The sequence below is a fragment of the Pan troglodytes genome, chromosome 19 (genome assembly GCF_028858775.2).
Source record: "Pan troglodytes isolate AG18354 chromosome 19, NHGRI_mPanTro3-v2.0_pri, whole genome shotgun sequence".
Classification (NCBI taxonomy): Eukaryota; Metazoa; Chordata; class Mammalia; order Primates; family Hominidae; genus Pan; species Pan troglodytes.
The window spans coordinates 54,951,512-54,971,536 of NC_072417.2; the positions used below are offsets into that span (position 1 = coordinate 54,951,512).

At 54.6% G+C, this 20,025-nt stretch overlaps 2 protein-coding genes and 1 long non-coding RNA gene across 3 annotated transcripts in view; 1 reads left to right on the forward strand and 2 right to left on the reverse strand.

The window, feature by feature from the left end:
• Positions 1-618: 618 nt before the first annotated feature.
• LOC134808888 (uncharacterized) lies at positions 619-19,590 on the forward strand. Its single transcript, XR_010153017.1, has 4 exons — positions 619-1,828; positions 3,822-14,146; positions 14,766-16,612; positions 19,503-19,590. It is a non-coding gene; the product is annotated as an uncharacterized LOC134808888 (long non-coding RNA).
• On the reverse strand, positions 5,815-15,613 carry TBC1D26 (TBC1 domain family member 26). Its single transcript, XM_054670456.1, has 14 exons — positions 15,532-15,613; positions 15,178-15,253; positions 14,922-15,004; positions 13,085-13,124; positions 12,531-12,611; positions 12,221-12,328; positions 11,776-11,885; positions 10,460-10,508; positions 9,387-9,486; positions 8,571-8,665; positions 8,128-8,193; positions 7,584-7,683; positions 7,076-7,225; positions 5,815-6,351 (listed from the first exon to the last, which is right to left on the reverse strand). Exons 2-14 carry the CDS (start codon positions 15,250-15,252, stop codon positions 6,002-6,004), a joined length of 1,407 nt encoding a protein of 468 aa, XP_054526431.1. The 5' UTR covers position 15,253; positions 15,532-15,613; the 3' UTR covers positions 5,815-6,001.
• The window catches only part of ZNF286A (zinc finger protein 286A), a 35,206-nt gene continuing 30,765 nt past the window's right edge, over positions 15,585-20,025 (reverse strand). The window contains exon 6 of the mRNA XM_024350460.2: positions 15,585-15,672. The gene's annotated coding sequence lies outside the window, so the exon portion shown is untranslated. The remainder of the gene's footprint in view (positions 15,673-20,025) is intronic.

Genomic DNA, 20,025 nt, shown 5'->3' on the forward strand with positions numbered 1-20,025 from the left:
ATGAAGTAAAACTTCGGTCTTTTTGGAATATTTAATAAATTCCTGCTTTAAACTAATGATAAAAAAAATAAAGACAATTCCAAATATGACAAACGAAAAGAGACATACAAAGAGATATACGAGACATTTTTTTATTTCGCAAAATGGTGCATGTTAACTCTAAGTTGGAAAACACGGATCACTAAGTGATTTTGCGAAACAAACAACAAAATCATTAACACAGAAGTTATACCAAAAATGCAAAGGAGTCTTCCCACCTCTGCACAAAACAACAAAAGCACAAAAGTTGTTAGGCTGAGAGATTTCAAAGTAAATTATTTTATTACCTCAAGAAAAAGATCATATAAAAGCTATTTATCAGTTCCAGGAAAGTTTCCAAAATGTTTAATCAAGTCAGCGTAAAAATGATACCAAAATCTAGGCGAAAACGCGTAATAAAACAAAATGCTGCAAAACACAGTTCATCCTCAGTTATATCAGTAAAATATCCTAAATAAAATACTTGCCAATAGAATGCAAAAACAGAGACAGAGTAAGAACGACACCGAGCAGGAGCCCACGAGGTTCACAGTAAGAAAACAGCCCAGAGAGAAAGCAGCCCGGGGCATTCGGCCACGTGACGTGCGGTGGACCCTGCGGCAGGGACCGGCCAGGCTGCCAGCCCCTCAGCCCCTCAGCCCCTCAGCCCCTCAGCCCCTCAGCCCCTCAGCCCCTCAGCCCCTCAGCCCTTCAGCCCCTCAGCCCCTCAGCCCCTCAGCCGCCCACGCCGCTGCTCGCTCACCCGCCCGGCTGCCTTAGGGGTCGGCGCTGCCCAGCGGGCTCCAGCGCAGCCTCCTACCCGGCATCCCACCGGCCGCAACCGCCACTGACTCCTGGCCGCCCGCTACTAGTCGCGCGCGGTGGGCAGGGCCAGTCCGGGGGAGCGGACCCCGAGAGGCGCCGCGGGATGGCAGGCGGTGTCTTCCAAACCCAAGCCTCCGAAAGCCGCAGCCGGGCTCGGGCCGCTGACCGACCCGGAGGCCCCGCTCTGTCCCAGCCAAGGCCTCCCGGAGCCATCACCCACCAGGAGTCCCGGGCGGGGGCACCACCTGCTCCACGCTGTCGCGGGCTTCTGCGAGGCCATGATCCGTGCCCAACGCCAGCAAAGGGCAGCTTGTGCCCAAGAGTGGGGGAAATGCATCCTTTCCGGGGATCTGAAAGCTCCAGGTCCTCCTGCCAGGAGCCCACGGCCTCAGATGGGGCCCAGGAAGCGCCCGCGCTGGGGAAGCGCCCCCTGCACCTGAGCCCGAAATTGTCCCCAACAAACCCCACACCCGCAGGGCTGACGTTTGGACTCCGGGGTGCGGTGTCGATGAAATGGGCACCGCGTGCTTTCCATGCAAAAGACACGAAGTCTGGAGTTTATGGAATTATTGAAGGAAAGCCGCGCCAGTGCCAAGAGATCATGGCCCAGAGCTGGCAGAACTGATCAGACAAATGCTGAGCAAAAGGCCTGAAGAAGACCATCTGGAGGAGCATCCGGAGGGCCTTCCCCAAAGCACCAGATCGCCTTCCTTTCCGAGGCCACAAAGGCGAGAACTTCCAGAAATAGCATGAAACGTGATGACTTGGTGACATCCAAGCCTGCTGCCACCGTGGTTTCCGGCAAGGCAGAATCAAGGCATGAAGTAATCTACCCCAACCACACTCCTCTGAGGGCTGAGCAAGACATCGATAGTGGGTGAAGGCAAGTGTTTGTCCCAGGAGAGGCCCAGGATGGTTGCTCCCTTGAAGTCACCCGCCAGTCTGAAGGCCCAGGGGACTTGAGCAATACCAAGAACTGGCCACGGTCAGTAGGGTAAATATTGGCATCTTACCTGCAGAAGGGAGGGATGCAGCGAGCGAGGGCAGAGGCTGCAGTGAGCTGAGATCGCACCACTGCTCTCCAGCCTGGGCGACAAGAGCGAGACTCTGTCTCAAAAAAAAAAAGAAAAGAAAAGAAAGAAAGAAAGAAAGAAACAGAAAAGAGGAAGAAAACAAATTTATTGTCTTCAGTGGTTCAAAATAGCAAAAGCTGATTGCCAAATACAGTATGTGAAATAACTCCTGCTTAAATTGTTTAAGAAAGAAATGATATAGGGCGAACATAATAAATTAGTCTTGTGTGACATATTTTGAGTACCTGAAAATGCTTCTATTTAAAAAAGGAAAAGAAGTCTTGACTCATTTTGGCCAGCATTTAAAACACGAGCATGGCAGACACGGTTCTGCAGCCTCTTCCCAGTGAGGGTCTTCAGTGGCATTTACTGCAGTTGTCAGCTGATGCTGTGTCTCTCCTGGGCCTGGGTAACTTCAGGGACCTCCACTGACAGCTTCTCCTCTCCTCAGGCTTCCAGAAAAGTAACAGCCAACCAGGGAAATAGAAATTCTCATTTTAAACAATCTTGACAAATGGTAGAACTTTTACTGGTATTGCTCACATCTCTAGGTTTTTGAGCATTTTTTTTCCACAAAGATTAGATTATAAACATTGAGTCTATGTGTTCATGACCCAATTGGCCTCTTTGATACTTGAGTTGTAACACTATTCTGAGGAAGTGAAACTGTTGAAATATATTTATAAATACATGTATTCTTATCTATAATTTATTAACATACATGTTCAAGAAACTGAAATCTTTACATTTTGGCAAACATCAGTGATGACCAGTATAATATTCAATGAAATAGCTTCTTTAATTTTTAATCTCTTTCAATTTGTGGCTCATTTGTTAATTTGTGAACATATTGTGTGTGTGTGTGTGTGTGTGTGTGTCTATGTGTATATATATATATATATTTTTTTTTTTTTTTTTACACGGAGTTTTGCTCTTGTTACCCAGGCTGGAGTGCAATGGCGTGATCTTGGCTCACTGCAACCTTTGCCTCCCAGGTTCAAGCAGTTCTCCTGCCTCAGCCTCCATGTACCACCACGCCTGGCTAATTTTGTATCTTCAGTAGAGACGGGGTTTCTCCATGTTGCTCAGGCTGCTCTCAAACTCCTGACCTCAGGTGATCCACCCACCTTGACCTCCCAAAGTGCTGGGATTACAGGCATGAGCCACCACGCCCAGCCTCCTCCACCTATCTTTATCCAGATGCACATAACTGTTATCCTCTGCCTGTCCAGTAATGTATATTAGAATTGTGTCGGTAGAAGGGCTGAGGCAGGGCTTGCTTGTCTGACATAATGTAAAAGAGTCTTGGAACATGTCCTGGGTCCATGGTCTAAAACCCCTTGTGGCCTAGGGAACACCAAGCTTTGTGCCAAAGGGTGGAAGGCTGCCCTGCTGCACTACAATCTAAGCCCAGTGCATAAAACCCCTTGTGGTTTGGAGAGCACCCAGGGCTCAGGGAATAAAACCCCTCGTAGCCTCTGGAATGTGTCCAGACTCGCTGGCCCCTTGCTTCTTGCTCTCCCAAGATCATAAATTGATTGTGTCTTGAATTAGAAGAATCTATTCTCCCTTACCTCAAGTAGCAGAGCATATGCTAAACCGTCACAGCTACGCTTGATGCACTGCTATCTTTCTACCCCCACATCCTCATGTCATCATCTGTCTACCCCCACGTCCGCATGTCCTCACCACCTGCTTCTTTGTTCGATTACCAATAAATAGTGTGGGCTCCCAGAGATCAGAGCCTTTGCAGCCTCCATACTAGCATTGGCCCCCTGGACCCAACCTATGTACTCTTGTCTCATTCCTTTAACTCCGCCAGACTTTGTAGCCCTAACCCCCAAGATCTGGTGTTGGGTCTGCTCACCCAAACAGATTGTCAGAAAAAATAACTTGTTTCTTTAGCTTCACAGGTCCACAAGTTGAAAGTGTACCCCCAGGAGCTGCACTAAATGATTTGTACCCATCTGCACCTGATTTAGAACGTTTAGAAGGTAAGATTTTGAACTTCAAGTTTATGATGTTTAGGGGCCATTTTGGACTTTGAGGTGATTAGATGATATGATTTAGATAACAATACTTTGGATTTGAGCTGATGATGAGATGAAATCTTTGAGAGGGAGTAAATATATTTTGCCTTTAGGGAAAATATGAGCATTTGAAATTTAGAGGGAACTGTATGGTAGGTGATATGAAGATTTCTTCTAAGATTTTCTTCCATGGTAAACAATTACCATGCTGTGGGGAAGGCTGCGTGCCATAGAATGGTGGGCAGCCTCTAGGAGTTGAGAACAACTCTCCATTGACAGGCAAAAAGAAACCAGAATCTTCAGTCCTGTAACTACAGGAACTGAATTCTGACAAAAACCATTGAGCTTGGAAAATGGCCTGAAATAAAATAACAGCCCTGCATCCAACTTGGAAAGGAAAACCTCAACTTCTCTTTGTTTGCAGATGATACAATCTTCTATTTGGAGAAACCTAAAGACTCCACCAGAAAACTATTAGAATAGTTAAACAAATTTAGTTAAGTTGCAGGATACAAAATTAACATACGAAAATCAGTAGTATTTCTCTACGCCAACAGTGAACAATCTAAAAAAAGAAATTAAGATAGAAATCCCATTAATAATAGATATAAATAAAACAAAACACTTAGGAATAAACTTAACCAAAGAAGTGAAAAATCTCTACAAAGAAAACCATAAAGCACTGATGCAGGAAATTGAAGAGAACACACACAATTGACATATATTCCATGTTCATAGATCGGAAGAATCAATATTGTTAAAATGTCTATACTACCCAAAGCAATCTACAGATTCAATGCAATCCCTGTCAAAATACCAATGATATTCTTCACAGAAGTAGAAAAAATAATCCAAACAAACCACAAAAGACCCAAAATAGCCAAAGCTACCGTAAGCAAAAGGAACAAAATTGGAGGCATCACATTACCTGACTTCAAGTTATACTACAGAACTATAGCAATCAAAACAGCAATGGACTGGCATAAAAACAGACACACAGACCAGTGGAAAATAATAAAGAAACCAGGAATAAATCCCCACACCCCTGGGCCCTTTCCTGTCTCCCCTTGTGTTCAGGGGTGGCTGCTGCTCTGAGAACATTAGAACTGGGAAGAGAGATGGAGCCACGTGCGTTCTTGGTGGGCATTATCCTACACTTTTGGATCCAAGTTAATCCCCCTTATTCACTGTGGCATTGCCTTTCTAAGCATTGCCCTGTGACTGCTGCTAAAGAACTTCTCACCGGAGGCAGGCAGTGGCCCTGGGCACTGCCCCTTGCATTAGGTTTTGTGTTTGATGTGCTCTTGTGAATTTACTTTGTTAAAACAAAATATTTCCATGATGGGCTTGGGAATCTCTTCCTTTAGCTCCCAATCTGCTATGAAATTCAGGAAAACATTTTTCCTGTTTCCTAGTAACCTCCTGTGTAGGTGTTGATTGTTTCAAAGTGTGTCTGACCACTGAGGGACCCCCTGGGTGCCCCAGACTCATTCACACCAGTGTATGAAAAATCGCCTGCATTTCTGAGATGCCAGCTGCCCATTCAGTGCTTCACAGGAAGACACATGGGCTTTCCCTCTTCAGGTGCCTGAAGGGAGTGCTTTGAGCTGAGTGGTTTGCTGGCCTCCCTCCAGCCCCAGGGCCCTCCATGGGCCTGGGCTCCCTGGAGGGTCACTACAAACTCCCTGGAGGTTTCCTCTGGCACTAGGACCACTGCACCATATAGACCTGAGTGCTATTGTATTCTGGCTTGGTGTGTATGCTTTTCATTGTGCAAAACTGCTGCTCTTTTGACAATTCAAGTGACTGTTTTGTTTACTATAACCTTGAGAACAAAAATTGTAACAAAAACATTCTCATGACTATGCTGTGGTTGGAGATTTTATTACCAACATATTTACACCTTCCTTTTCCCTCTCATTTTCAGGAGCTGTTTCAGGCCTCCTCCTCCTCCCGTAATAACTTGCAGTCTTTCCTATGTTATAATAAAGCTACATTTTCTTCTGAAAACTGGCAGGTTCTCCCTTCCTAACGCAGGCAGCCGAAGAGAGGGTGTCAGGAGCCAGAGGGTATCAAGAGCAGCCAGGGCACACCGGCCTGCATGGGGGCATCCCTGGTCCAAGTCAGTGGCCAGAGCTGCAGCCTGGCTTTGTGCCCAAAGTTTTGTCTGGGTATCAGGAAGGCCATGCACTCACATTTCATCTCTTTTTGTGACTGGTCTGCTGCTGGTTGACCCTCGTTCCTCCTTTTTTGGGCAGGAAGGTGACATCCAGGATTCAGGAGAGCCTTCTGACTTGGGTGTGCATGAAAGTCACCTGAGGCCCTTGACGTGCAGGAATCCTTGCCAGCCTTGGATTGCAAGCCCCAGGCTATGGTATAGCAATGTGCATTTTGTAGCAAGCTCCCTGCGTGATTGGAGTCACAAATGGAAAGAAATACTATAATCGGTGGAGAGAAGATGTGCACAGCTATACAAGTGTGTGGTTCTGTGACATACCACGAGGTAGGAGTGGACCTTTATGACATCTTCTCCCAGCAACCCCACATATTTCCCTTGCCCTCAGTGGGTCAGGAGTCTCCTGCTTGGCCTCATCTTCGAATCTGAAGCCTCTGAGTTCTGAATAGTTCGGCCCCCTACTTTTTTAGATGCCTCTGTGGCAAACCTTTGTTATCTGACTTTTCTTTTATTTGACAGAGCCTCGCTCTGTCGCCCAGGTTGGAGTGCAGTGGTGTGATCTCGGCTGACTGCAAGTCCCGCCTCCTGGGTTCACACCATTCTCCTGCCTCAGCCTCCTGAGTAGCTGGGGACTACAGGCGCCTGCTACCACGCCCAGCTAATTTTTTGTACTTTTAGTAGAGACGGGGTTTCACCGTGTTAGCCAGGATTGTCTGGATCTCCTGACCTCGTAATCCACCCACCTGGCCTCCCAAAGTGCTCGGATTACAGGTGTGAGCCACGGCGCCCTGAGGACTGGCAGACCCACCTGACTTTCTTGGAGTAGAGGAGGAAGAGGAGGAAGAAGAGGTGCAGGAGGAAGACCAGGTAGGAGGGCTGGTGGGGCCAGGACACCCCCAACCATTGACTGCCCCAGAGGGTGACTCCAGAGGGGACCTGGTGCTAGAGCCCACCTGGGGGTGGCAGGTCCCAGTGTTTTTTTGTGAGTTCCTTCATAGAGGTTTGAAGGTTCCTGAGGACCGCGTTGTCCTCCAGGGTCCAGCTCTGAGAGAGTCGCTCCTGAAACTCCCAGACAGTGCTCCAGGAAAGCTTCATGAGGTGCTCTAGGGAGAGGGCGGGCATCAGGCCAGGAGGGTTCCCTGGGAGGGGACAGTGCCTGCACCCCATTTCTACCAGGCCCACCTCCCACTGGGTGGTGTCTGGTCCTTTTTGGCCACCCTGGTGTTCAGCTGTGCACAGGAGGCTACAGTTGGGGAAGGCAGGGCAGGGAAGTGCTCACCACACTCCTGATTTTCATCTGGGTCATGTGGGGGATGGACTCAGTGTCATCATGACTTGCCCAGCCCAGCAGGCCAGACCTCCCAACCCGGATGGAGCAGGCAGTGTAAGGACACTTCCCTCAGGCCAGCCGGGGTCTGTCCCACATGTTCCCCCAAGCACCCTCGGGCACACGGGACTTACTCCTGTGTATTTTGAATGATGCATGCACCATGGCTGTCAGTACCCGCGCGCCCTCCAAGATGAACACATCCCACAGTCTCAGGGTGAGCCCGAAGGATTTCTGTGGGGACAGCAAGTGTGGGAGAACCTGGCCTTTCCAAGCTGGGGCCAGTGGCCTGAGCAGAGCCCACTGGGGTTTCAGGCCCCTGGAGTGCTGGGGACCCCTCTCCGTGGGATGAGACCCCCAAAAGACTGAGTCAGACAAGGTCCTGTAGCTCCTTGTGAGGGACTCATCTCAACTGCGCTGTGGCTTCTGGAAAGAGGGCTTCCTGAGGACTTGGGCTTCCCTGGGCCCTCGCAAGTCGGGTCCTGCCCCAGTCTGCCCATGAGGCTGGGCCTGAGCCCTGGCCTCTGCCATGGGATGCCCCCTCTTGGGCAGATCCTGGCTTGTGAGCCCTGCAGGGACCTGCCTGTCCTCCTGGGGGAGCTGGACCCCTGGGCTGGGGGTGCCGGGCACTGCAGGGCAGGAGAGTCCCAGGGCTGGGGTCTCCCTGTGCCTCCTTACCCCATCAAGGAAACACCGGAGGAGCCTCGTCAGCATGGAACCCTCAATGCACAGCCCTTCCTTGCCCTGAAGGGAGGAGCAGACGTGCTCAGGGCCCCCTGGGCTGCCCTGAAATCCTCCCACTTCCAGGCCCCTCTGCAGACCTTCCTTAATGGCACAACCCAGGGCGGTGGCCAGGGCTCCAACACCTGCCCCATGCATGGACGCCCGGTGGACACACTTCTTTTAGCCCTGCTCAGCTGCAGCTCGGCCCTGGTCCCAGCGCCTCTGCCTTTGCCAGGGCAGGAAAAGGAAACCCAACACTGAATCTATGGGGAATCCCCATCCCAGGTCAGGCCGTGGCTGGGACTCAGCCTCTTGCCAGCCCCATGAGGGACTTGAGCCTCCCCTGGCCTATGGGGCCCAGGGCGTCTGGTTAGGAGCTGAGGGTGTCATCCACTCACCAGGTGTCTCATGATCTTTGGGAAGGACTTGTGCAGCACCTGCTCCTGGTGCGATAGGAGCCTCTCGAGCCGGGCAGTATTTGGGCTGTAGAATACTGAGAAGCCCCTGACCCATCACCCCACCAGACCCCACGCCCAAAATGTGGAGGCATCAGCTGGAAGAGCTGGGCAGGGCAGGGGACCCCAGACCCCGAGGCCTCCCTCCCTCCCATGTGGTGACCCCAGCATGTAGCCTCAGCCCTGGGGAGGAGGTCCCTGGCTGGAGGCACTGCCTAGCGGCCTCCTGGGTCCAGGTGCCAGGAGGGCAGCCTGCATTTGACACCACAAGGCAGGCGCCAGCGGGGAGAACAGGGTGGGAGCTGGGGGCTATGTGGCTATCTCTTGGATGTGGAGGTCAGGCTGGGGGACATGGGATGGGCAGACACTTCCATCTTGGCTTTGTTGGCCCATCTGTAGGGAGGGAGGGTGGCTGGGAGCACAGCCAGCTGGGAGGCAGGAAGACACTCAGGGAGGTGAGTGGTGCCTGCACAAAGTTGGGGCTGGCTTCGGGCGACAGAGGGCAGCCAGGGGGGAGGTATCCATGCCCTCTGATGTTAGGGATGAAAGGCGTCTGACTTGAGGTGAGGGGGTTCCTGTCCAGACCCAGGCTGCTGTAGGACCTCAGCAGGGACATCCTGGAGGCTCCAAACAAGCTGGGATACAATGCAGGCACCTTGCCTGGAAGTCAGGGTCACTGGCCAGGGTGGCTGTCCCCTGGCATGGCTGTGTAAGGCCCCGGGGGCAGCTGTCCACCTACCTGCAGGGAGTGCCTCTCACCAGCGAGCAACTGGGTAAGCGCCCAGAAAGCATCTTCCTCTGGCAGACACAGGAGGAGGATGGCAGTGATGCGGCTCAGGTCCCTGTGGTAGCCCACCTCCTGCAAGAGCCAGAGTCACCGTGGAAGGATGTCACCTAGGAGGACTGAGGCCACCTGGGAGGACTTATGTCACCAGAGGTGGCATAGGTCTTTGGGGACACCTGCCTCAGGCCCCAGGGGATTTGAGGTGCAGCCTCTGCACCCCTCCCCTGGCACTGGACATGAGGACTGAGCAGGTCACGCACAACTCAGTTGACAAGGAGCATGGGGGGACTCCTGCAGCAAGTGTCCAAGCTCACATGGCCCAAAAGGGCACAGTCAGGGATTGTTCATGCTCCCTCCCCTGGGCCAGGCTGGGGAGGCCACTGTGCCAGGCCTGGGGCAGCACCTGTGAACTGCACCTGCCACGAGGGCAGGCGGCGGGGCGCTGACCACCACACAAAAGGTCCTGCAACAGCCCAAGGGCTGCCTGCCGGACATAAGGGGTGGCTGGGTCCTCCATGTGGGCAGCTCATGCAGTCAGCTCAGCAGCTCTCCCTGCCTGGAATGGTCTGGAAAGTGGGGGCCAAGCAGGAACAGCCACCTGGGTGACCCCCCTCCCTATCTGCTATGCTCCTATGGGGTTCAGGCAAAGGGGAAATTGGATCCTTGCCAGGTTTCCAGTGAAGAAGAGGCTCCCCCAGGATGCAAACTCATTTCATGACAAGTGCCTGGCCCATCAGGCACCTCAGCAACTTGTCAAACCTGTCTCCTACAAGGACCATCCTGTGTGGGACCCTGCCAAGCTCCTAGGCTTTGGGGCAACACCAGGAGGGGAAGGTCATTTCTTCATCTGAGACGTGGTGATTGGGTCCATGTGACACCAGGAGTCTGGGCTTCAACCCTTTTCTGCCAGCAGCGAGCTGAAGTCCTGCCTACTACGTCCTGGTGGACAAACACTGAATTTTCAAGAAGTTGCAACACCCCCGAGAGACACCCATGCCTGTGAATATGGGCACATGTCCCAGGAATATTGCTGCCCGGGAATACTCGCAGGGTTATATGCAGAATAGGCCACGAGGATGTCACATAATTCCTGCTGCCTAGAAAAGAGGGGAAAGAGGGTTTTGTTTTTTTGTGTGCAGACGCTGTCAATTTCATTTTGTCTACAAACCCAAATAACGAACACAATTCTGGGTTCAGATGATCCCCCCAAATAAGCAGTGAGCTCTTTAGGACACCTGAGTTTTTAGGAATTTTTTTCAGTAAAATCCACATTCCTTGCAATGCAATGTCGTAGGTGTACAGTTGGATCAGTGATCATTTTTCACTCTGGTTGATTTTTTCTTCCCCTTTTTCTCAGTTTGCACACACAGAAGTCCAGTCTTTGGGACGTGCAGTTCCACGGTTCTGAACTAATGTGCAGAGCCTCCCGTCCACCACTGCAGCCCCTCCCAGAGCGGCTCCTTCATCTTCCAAGTCCCCAGCATGTCACCTTTGCAGCCAACGTCTCCCGGCTCTGTCAGCCCCTGGCCATCCTGATCTGTTCTCTGTCTCTATGGTTTGCCCTTTCCCAGAATGGCCAATGAATTGGAATCCCATGGTGGTAGCCTGTTGGGTCTGGCGTCATTCCCTCAGCAATACTCATCTAAGATCCACCCATGTTCCTGCGGGCATTGGGGGTTCGTTCCTTTTCCTCACTGAGTCGCCTCTGTCTGAAGAGTGGAACCCCCTTCCTCCTTAGTTCCCATGTTGAAGATCATCTCCGTAGCCTCCGGGTGTGAGTTACAACCAATCAAGCGGTGAACGTCACATGTGGGTTTTACTTGGACGTCAGTTTTCAAATCAGTGTGGCCAATATCTGTCACACTTTGGGGATGTGTGGTAAGAGGCCACTGAACTTTGTGAGCCACAGCCCATGTGACTTACAAAATGGCTGTGCCCTGTCACGTTCCCACCAGCCATGGATGAGAGTTTCCGGGGCCCCGCATCCTTTCTAGTATTTTGGGCAGTCAGTGTTGCCTGGGAAGGCTCCCAAGCCCTGCCATCGTGCCACCTTCCCATGGGTCCCTATCCTGGATTGTTGTGGGTCATGGAGAGCACTTTTCACCATCTGCATGACTCTTTTTTTTTTCTGCCTTCCATCTCCTTGGGAGTCACCTGGGTTCTGGCCCTACATGTCCCAGCCCGGCCCAGGGCTTAGAGCCGGGAGGTGCTCAGTCCATGGTGCCGGCTGCTCCCTGGGCCAGGAGAGCCCTTGGTGGCTCTGGCACCTCTCCTGGGTGACCCTGGCCTCTGCCCTGGGGACAACCTCATTCCTCTGGATTGCCCCATCTTCCCTGGGACCCCTGCAAGCCCCATTGGCCTTACTTGACTCCGAATCTTTGTATGAACATCATGTGTTTCTGCAGGGTGTGGCTGACATCTAGCTGGATGCAGTGGATGATTCTGGAGGACCTCTTGCCCTTCTCCTTCATGACCTGTAGGGCGGGGCCAAGAGGAGGAAGCAGCCTCAGAACAGACAAAAGACTCCCTGCCCCAAACGGCAGTCATCCCACAGTCAGCACTTCTGGAAGGAAGGAAGGAAGGTTTCCTTCTGCAGAAAGCTCCTTTTTACTTTGTTTCTGACGCCAGGGAGGGTCAGCAGAGCCCAGCGCACCTGTGGTGCCTGAGTTACCATCTATGCCCAGGATGTGCGTCTGACCACAGCCCCCACCCCCAACCCAGGCTCAACGTTCCCTCCAGCTGGAGTCCTGGGCTCCTGATACAGTCTAGCTTGTTTGTACTGCCCTAGCTGAGTGTGGGAGGGACTTACCTTATATTTGCATGGGTTCTGGGACTTGATTCTGTCAATATCTAGCAAAAGTGACCATGCCCGGCCCCGTACCGCCAGGGGAATGACTTTGTATACTCTTTGAGACAGCTACAGACAGAAGAACACTCCAGTGAGAAAGGACATGGGGCGACCCCGCAGAGGAAAGCTGGCGAACAGGCCTGCAGTCCTATGGCAAGGATGGGGTACCACCCACCCACTGAGAGGCAGACGGTGCCAGGTCACAACCATGGGCGCCTGTCTCCTGGCTCTGCAGAGAGCAGTCACGCGGGCCACTTCCTCCCCATGTTACCTTCTTGGTGCTCCTATATTTTGTCCAGTCTGCAAGCATCTTTTGCCACTTGTTGGTACGTTTACTTTCCTTGCATCTTTGCTGTCAAATGAGCCAAGATGGAGTTAGCGGAGCTGCCAGGCGTCTGACAGTGGCCCGTGGATGCTGGGTCCAGGGCTTTGGGGCCCTGAAGGGACCCAACCTGAAGAAGCCAGGAAAGGGCAGGCCCCAGGGGCTGAGACCCTCTGAAGGAACTGGAGCTGGTAGTCTGGACTGGTGATGCCACGACATGCCATCCTCAGGCCATAAATGCCCCAAGTTTTGGTCAGGTCCAGCCTTCAGCTGGGGTCTTGGTTCAAACAGGCAGTGGACTCTGAGCCAGGACTGCAGTTCTTGGTTTGGGTTTTGGTCAAGCCCTCATGGGAACAGAGTCCAGCAGGAAAGGCCACCCCTCCCAGTGACAGCCGTGGCCCACTCACCACCACACAGGCCCACAGGCCACCCCCTCTGCCTTACCGACCACCCGATTCCCAGTCCCTGAAGCAGCCTCCCACGCAGCAGGCACAGGCTCTTACCTTCACCTCCAGGGCACTGACGCGGGGCAGCTCCATCTCACTGTAAGGCAACCCAGGCAGAGCTGAGGACCTGCCCAGGCCAGGAGCCATCCCTCTCCCTGAGAGGGCCCCAGGGAAGGACCAGCCTATCCCCATCCACCCTAAGCCTCAGCCTGGGACAAGGCACAGAGAAGGAAGGCAAGGGCCTCCCTGCGGATCTGACACTAGCAAGGCACTGGGACCTTGGAGAAGAGGGAGCTCAAGGCTGGCCCTGGGTGGGGGGGACACTTGAAGCCCGTGGGGTGCCTTGGGCTGCACAACGGTGCTGCTCCTCCTGGGCTGGAGGTGACACCCTCTGTGGACGCTAAGAAAGTCCAGTTCTGAGATGGGATGGGTGCCACCCAGGGTGGGTGGCCAAGCCCTGACTAACAGCAGTACCTCAGGAGTGACCACATCACCCACCAGAGTCCAGGGAGCCTGGCCTGAGAACTGCCCAGTGCCCTGAGGATGCACCTGGAGCCCATCCCATCTGACACTCCCCATGGGCCTTGCAAGGTCTGACCTCCCAGCGTGCACCTGCCTCTCCCTGCATCCTGGCCGCTCACCCTGCCTGCTCCCCATCTTCCCCCATCCTGCCCAGCCCAGACACTATGACCCTCTCTCCGGCCACCCTGGCCCTTCTGTGACCCTTGTCCTTTCAGAACTTCTGAGTGAGACCTCCCAGATCCGTCCACACCCATGCCTTGGCCACTCTCTGACTGGGCTGCCCAGCACTGCTGGGGAGACATCCAGGGCAACAAGGATGACCAAGGGCCCTGCAGGCAGTGGGGCTGGCCCCAGCACTCCTGCTCCAGCCTCAGCTGGCTCTCAGAGTCATTGGACTTCAGCCCTCAGCCTCCTCCCAGCCACTGCAAAAACCAGGACATGGGATGCTTGGCTGTCCTCCCCTACTGTCCTGCCTGCCCTGACTTGGCCCCTCCATCCACCCTGCGCAGTGCTGACTGAGCCAGCGGGAAGCAGAATCTCTGGAGGGCCATGCAGAGCCTTGGGGACTGACCAAGTTCCCCCACTGAGGGGTCCCAGGTGAGCCACTGTTCCCTGCCCACCCCATCTGTTGTCCTCCCCCGGCTGTCAGCTCCACCCGGGTCTGGCTTGGTTCAGGTGCCTTCCAGAAGTGGCAGGTCTCAGGGGCTCACCCTGCCCCCCTCCCCCAGGCTTCTCCCTCTCTCCATCCTGTGAGTCCTGAGGGGCCGGCTTCAGGCTGGGCTCCCATTACCAGGCCCAGGTCCCTTCCCTGCATGCCTTCAGTTGCATGCTCTGTTGTCCCCCTGGCCTCAGTGAGAAGCCCAGGCCAGGGCCCTGCCCTTCTTCTTCCACAACCTACCAGGGCCAGGGCCAAGGCCCTCACTGTCCCTATGCCCCTTCCTCATGGCTGAGCCCCCTGAGCCCTCAGAGATCTGCTATACAACTGCCCAGAGGCCAGGCCAGGTGCCCTCTTGCCCTGTGGCCACAACCCTCAGATCTCACCAAGGCAGGCCCCAAGGGAACAGGGCCAGATCCTCAGGCTGCCCCTCCTCTCCAGCTTACTTGGAGACCACAGTGCTGAGAGCCCACGGGCCTGCTCTAGTCCCCTCTCTGTCCCTACCCCCTCTCCCGAGCTCCCTAAATGTGTCATGAGGCTGTGCCCTAACCCTGACCACAGGCTGGACCGACAGGAGAGCCTGGGAGGAGTTCTGATCCTGGAGAGGAGGTTGGCCCAGCCAGGGAGACATGTCCTGCTTCAGAGAGGCCTTTCTAAAAACAAAACCCATCCCTGAGGTGAGATTGGTGGCTGGGGTCGGGGGGACAGAGGACTTACTGCACAATCCCGAGGTTATTGGTGTATTTTCCAACATCAACCTGCTCATGCCCCAAGTCCACTGCTGCCCCAGCTCGGTGTCCCTGAAACCCAGAGGAGGCCAGGATAGTGGGGGTAAGGTGAGAGGTGTGGGAGGCCCAGGGATGTGGGCAGCCCCTCCCCACCCTGTGATCTTAGGAAGCCCAGGACCCTGTGACCAGGGCACAGCGGGAGAGGCGAGGCCCTGCCTCCCTCGAGGGAGCGGCCCAACTTGTACCTGCTCATACTTAGTAATGATGATATTGCCTTGCCCCTGGGCAGGCAGGTTATCCGGGTCCTCATCCATCTCCATCCTGCAAGACAAAGTCATCCCAAGGCTCTCCCGCACCCAAGAGCTCCAGAGAACAGCCAAACCACACGCACTGCACTCCCAGACACACTCCAGTCTGGTGAGCCCCATTCCACTACCCCTCCCAGATGACAAGGGGCCAGACTCAGTGGCCCCACCCCTGACTAGATCTCTGAAGTCCTTGCCTCCAACCAGTGGTGGGCTCCTTCCTGAGGATTTGAGCACACGGGGACCTGGACAGAGAGGCCTATTGTCCCCGAACACCCCAAGGCAGACACACACCTGCCCTGGCAGGACAAACGGCGTCCACTTGCTGAGGGTGAAGTCCCCACGATGGGCTGTTCTGGGCACCTGGAGGCAGGTGGAGTCAGGGACTGGATGTCTCTATAGGATCGTTCAGGGACCAGGAATATAATCAGTTTTCTGTAGGAAGCAAGACATCTGGTGACTGCTCCGTTCTACCCCAATTCTCACTCACTCTGGCCAGTGAAGCCGCTTCAGGAACAACGCCAGCCAAGCAGTTTGGTTTGGGGAAAAGATGATCTATTGACTCCAGAGCAGCCTCTGTGCTCATGGAGACCCCATCGCAGGTCGAGGACGGTGGACACCACAATTCCCAGCTGTCAATACAGGAGGGGACTTTGTTTTCCTGGGTCACCAAGAAAGAACAAGAGAACGCTGGGGCCTTAGTCCTAGAGAACACCTGGGGGAACCGTCCCCCCCAGGAATACACGGGGCAAACAGAAGGCAAGGCCTCTAGAGGACCAGACAGAGAGAATGGGACGCTGCAGGAGGGTTCCAGTCCCCAAGCCTCTTTGACCAGGAGAGACGATTGTCACCCTCCAGGCAGCCCTCCAGGGCTCCTTCATTTTCCACAACTGCCTGAGGGCAGAGGGCTCCCCACCCCACTCCTAGATGAAGGACCCCATGTGTCCAGTGGGTCCCACAGCAACCATCAGTGATCGCACTTTAGGTCTGAGTTGGTGAGACCTCCTCCTGTGGGGACCAAGCTTAGGGCACAGACTTGGACCAAGAATTTCACCCTCCACCCCACCCACAGGGGCTCTGTCCCAGTGGCTCTTCCAGGACCAGACCCTGCCTCATTGAATTCCAGAACTCAAGGAAGATTTGGAATCTAGGGTAGAGAGGCCTCAGCGGTCAAAGCTCAAGTCCAGCATGGCAAAGGGTAGGGCTGAGTGCACGGCCCGGGTCACATCTGGGTCCTGGGCCAGTCACCGCCTCTCTGACTCTACACATCTCACCTGTGGAATGGCTACATTTGGGGACAGCACCCATCGCCACAGAGTCTCTGTGAGGACAAAAGAGAGGATGGTCCACGCCGTCAGTGCAGAACATGCACCCGGTGAGTGCTCAGGGGTGACCCTCCTCGGCATCTGCCCAGAGGTCACTCACCTGAGTCTGCTCAGGCTGCTGTGTCTCTCGCTTAGAAAAGTCGTTCATGCACCACAGAACCAGACACCTGTGTGTGTCTTATGTGCAAGTGCTGCACAACACAGAGGTGAGTGGGTGGGCAGGTGGGCAGTCACTCAGCACCAGTGACATTTTGAGGTCATGGCACCCATCATAATGGGCCATTGCCCAGGTCAAGAGGGCCCAGAGTCGGTGTCCTCCAGCCCCTAAGGTGTCAAAATGTGTTTGTGCAGGTGAGCATGTACGTTTATGTGGGTGAACATGTGTGTGCACGAGTAGCGTCTCTGGCCAGGGCTGGCTGTCCCACTTACATGTGCACCCACGTGCTCATCAAGTCTTAATCAGCGTCACCTTCCCTTGAGGCCTGTGGCCAGCATCAGAGCATCCATGGGTCCTCCCCAACCTCAGAACTCCCGACACGGGGCAGTCCTGAAGATGCAGATGGGGGCTAGGGGGTAGAGGGCACAGGACAGGGCCCCTCATTAGGGGGAACTCAGCTAGACTGTAAAATGCTGGGTGTGAGTGGCAAGGTCGGATTCCACACATTTTTTCACCTCCTCCTCCCAGTAGCCTTCCAGGGTGCCATGACTCATTTCTGCTATGGATGGAGGCAAGGAGGCTCTAAGGACAAACCCCGTGACTGAGGTCACCAAGCAACCATCTGGCCAGGCCCCCACTAACCAGACCCCTGCCGGCCAGGCTTTCACTGACCGTTTTCCCAGTGACCAGGCCTTCTGACTAGGTCCTCACTGATCAGGACCCTGATGACCAGGCTCCAACTGACCATGTCCCCACTGACCAGTTTTTCACTGACTAAGCCCCAGTGGCCAAGCCTCTGCTGACCAGGCCCCTGATGACCAATTCCCCACTGACCATGTCCTCTCTGACCAGTCCCCCAGTGACCAGGCCTTCCTGACCAGGTCCCCACTGTCCAAGTCCTCCCTGCCCAGGCCCCAGAGCAGCAGTGTTCAAGGTCCTCTACCACAACTGCCCACAGGCAGAGGGCTCCCTACTCCCAGACAAGGGACCCCATGTGTCCAGTGGGTCCCACGGAGACCCTCAGTGACCGCACGTGAAGTCTGAGTTGGTGAGACCTCCTCCTGCGGACACCCAGCTTAGGGCACAGACTTGGACCGAGCACCACCTCCCTCCACCACACCCATAGGAGTTCCATCCCAGTGGCTCTTTCAGGGCCAGACTCTGCCCCATCAGGGGCCAGAAAACCCTGGGCAGATTTGGAATCTAGGGCCACAGAGACCAGGGCATGCACAGGGCAGGGCTGAGAGCACAGCCCAGGATCACATCTGGGTCTCTTGGCCAGTCACCTCCTCTCTGACCCTAGACATCTCACTTGTGGAATGGGTACATTCGGGGACAGCACCCACCCCACAGAGTCCACCAGGTCAGTGCAGAACAGGCACCTGGTGAGTGCTCAGGGATGACCCTCCTCGGCACCTGCCCAGAGGCTAGCACTGCCCACCAGGTAATGACTGTACCCAGGTCAGCAGGGAAGGAACAGAGCAGGTCACACTCACCTGAGTCAGTTGAGTCAGTTGTGTCTCTCACTTAGCAAAACTTCCTTTTCTCAGAACCAGACACCTCTATGTCTTATCTCTAAGAGCTCCAGACATAGAGACGGCAAGCGGACAGGTGGGCGAGTGCTCAGCACCAGTGACATTGTGAGGTCATGACACCCATCACAATGGGCCCCTGCCTGGGTCAGCCGGGACCAGAGTCAGCACCCTCCACCCCTTGAAGTGCCAACGTGCGTGTGTGCAGTGTTTGTGCATGTGAGCATGCACGTGTATGTGGGTGAACACATGTGTGCATGCGTTTGTCACTGCTCTGGCTAGGCCCGGCTGCCCCACTCATATGTGCACCCAGGACACTGGGTCACCCTTGTCACTTTCTAACCCCTCGGGACCCATGGCCATCATCAGAGCATCCACGGGTGCTCCCTAAACTCAGACCTCCCCATCCAGGGCATTCCTGGGATTGCAGATGGAAGATAGGGGGCAGAAGGTTGAGGGTTGGGGGCAAAAGGCAAAGGGCAGGTCCCCTCCCTAGCAGGGGACTCAGCTAGGCTGTAAAGTGCTAGATCTGTTTGGCAGGGCTGGATTCCACACACCTGCTCACCTCCTCTTCCCAGCAGCCCTCCGGAGTGCCATGACTCGTTCCCACTACAGATGGCGGCAAGGAGGCTCCAAGGACAAACCCTGCCTGAAGTCACCTAGCCGCCACCTGGCCAGGCTTCTGCCAGCCAGACCCCCACTGACCAGGCCCCCACTGGCCAGGCCTTCACTGACCACGTTCCCACTGACCCCACTGAGCAGAACCCTGAGCCGTGGTGCTCAATGTCCCCTGCCAATGACCCCCCTCAGTCCACAGACCTCCCCTCCCCGCATCAGCACCCACAGGCCATCCCCTGGGGGTCTTCTCGGGTCAAGGCCCCCACTCCAGGACACAGGGAGGGACAGTCGGCCTCAGGCTCTGGGTGCCCAGCTTCATGCTCGCCCCCAAAAGCCCTCTGCGCTCACCTCAAAGGGGGCAGTGAGGTGGCCTGGCACTGCCTGGACATGATGTCTCGGCCTATTCCTGAGTCGCAGAGCCAGAGGAACGGGGGGACGTTTGTCAGACCAGGCACCCCGTTTTGCTGGGTCTCCCAGGGTTCTTCCTGCGGAGGCTGGATCCAGAGGCGCAGCACCGAGGCTGCAGGGTGACCGGCCCAGAACCCTCGAGACTGGGCTAGGGACCACATGAGAACTGTCCCCAGATGGCCAGAAGACCCTTTGCTAATTTCCTGGTACCTCATTTCCCACCAGCTACCCTTGCCCCACCAGGAATCCCCTTCTGGCAGAGTCAATGAGGCGAGGAAGATGGTCACAGAATCCATGGAAAGAAAGAAAACAAAATGACAATGGAACATCATCTATTTCCTGTCCATCTGAAAGGAAAGCCTAAGGAATCCTATTGGGTTCCATCACCCTGAGGGCCCCGAGGATGGCATCACACAGTGCAATACCCAATGGCAAGGGCAGTGCTCCATCCCTGCAGACGTCATCGAGAGCACACCTGGGGTCGTCTAGGGTCATGGGCCTGGCCACAGAGCAGAAACTGGGTCAACAGGAGTGCACACACGCACACATGTGCACACTCACACACTGGAATAAAATGAATTTTGTAGCAAGTGGCCACGTGCGCGTGGGAGCGCGCGCACACACACACACACACACTTGTTGCTGATCTGCTGACTTATCTCACTGCCATGAAACAGCAGCTAAGCCTGTAATTGCTCTGCCTTTCCTTGGATTTTTCCTTTAGTTTCTCTGACTGCTGGCTTACTGG

Excerpts from the sequence above, each read along its gene's own strand:
- TBC1D26 (XM_054670456.1), bottom strand. The coding sequence starts at position 15,252 with ATGGAGATGGATGAGGACCCGGATAACCTGCCTGCCCAGGGGCAAGGC. Across the intron at positions 9,487-10,459 it reads CCTATTCTGCATATAACCCT|GAGGTGGGCTACCACAGGGA; the intron begins GCGAGTATTCCC and ends TGGCTCTTGCAG. Across the intron at positions 8,666-9,386 it reads GCTTACCCAGTTGCTCGCTG|TATTCTACAGCCCAAATACT; the intron begins GTGAGAGGCACT and ends GGGGCTTCTCAG.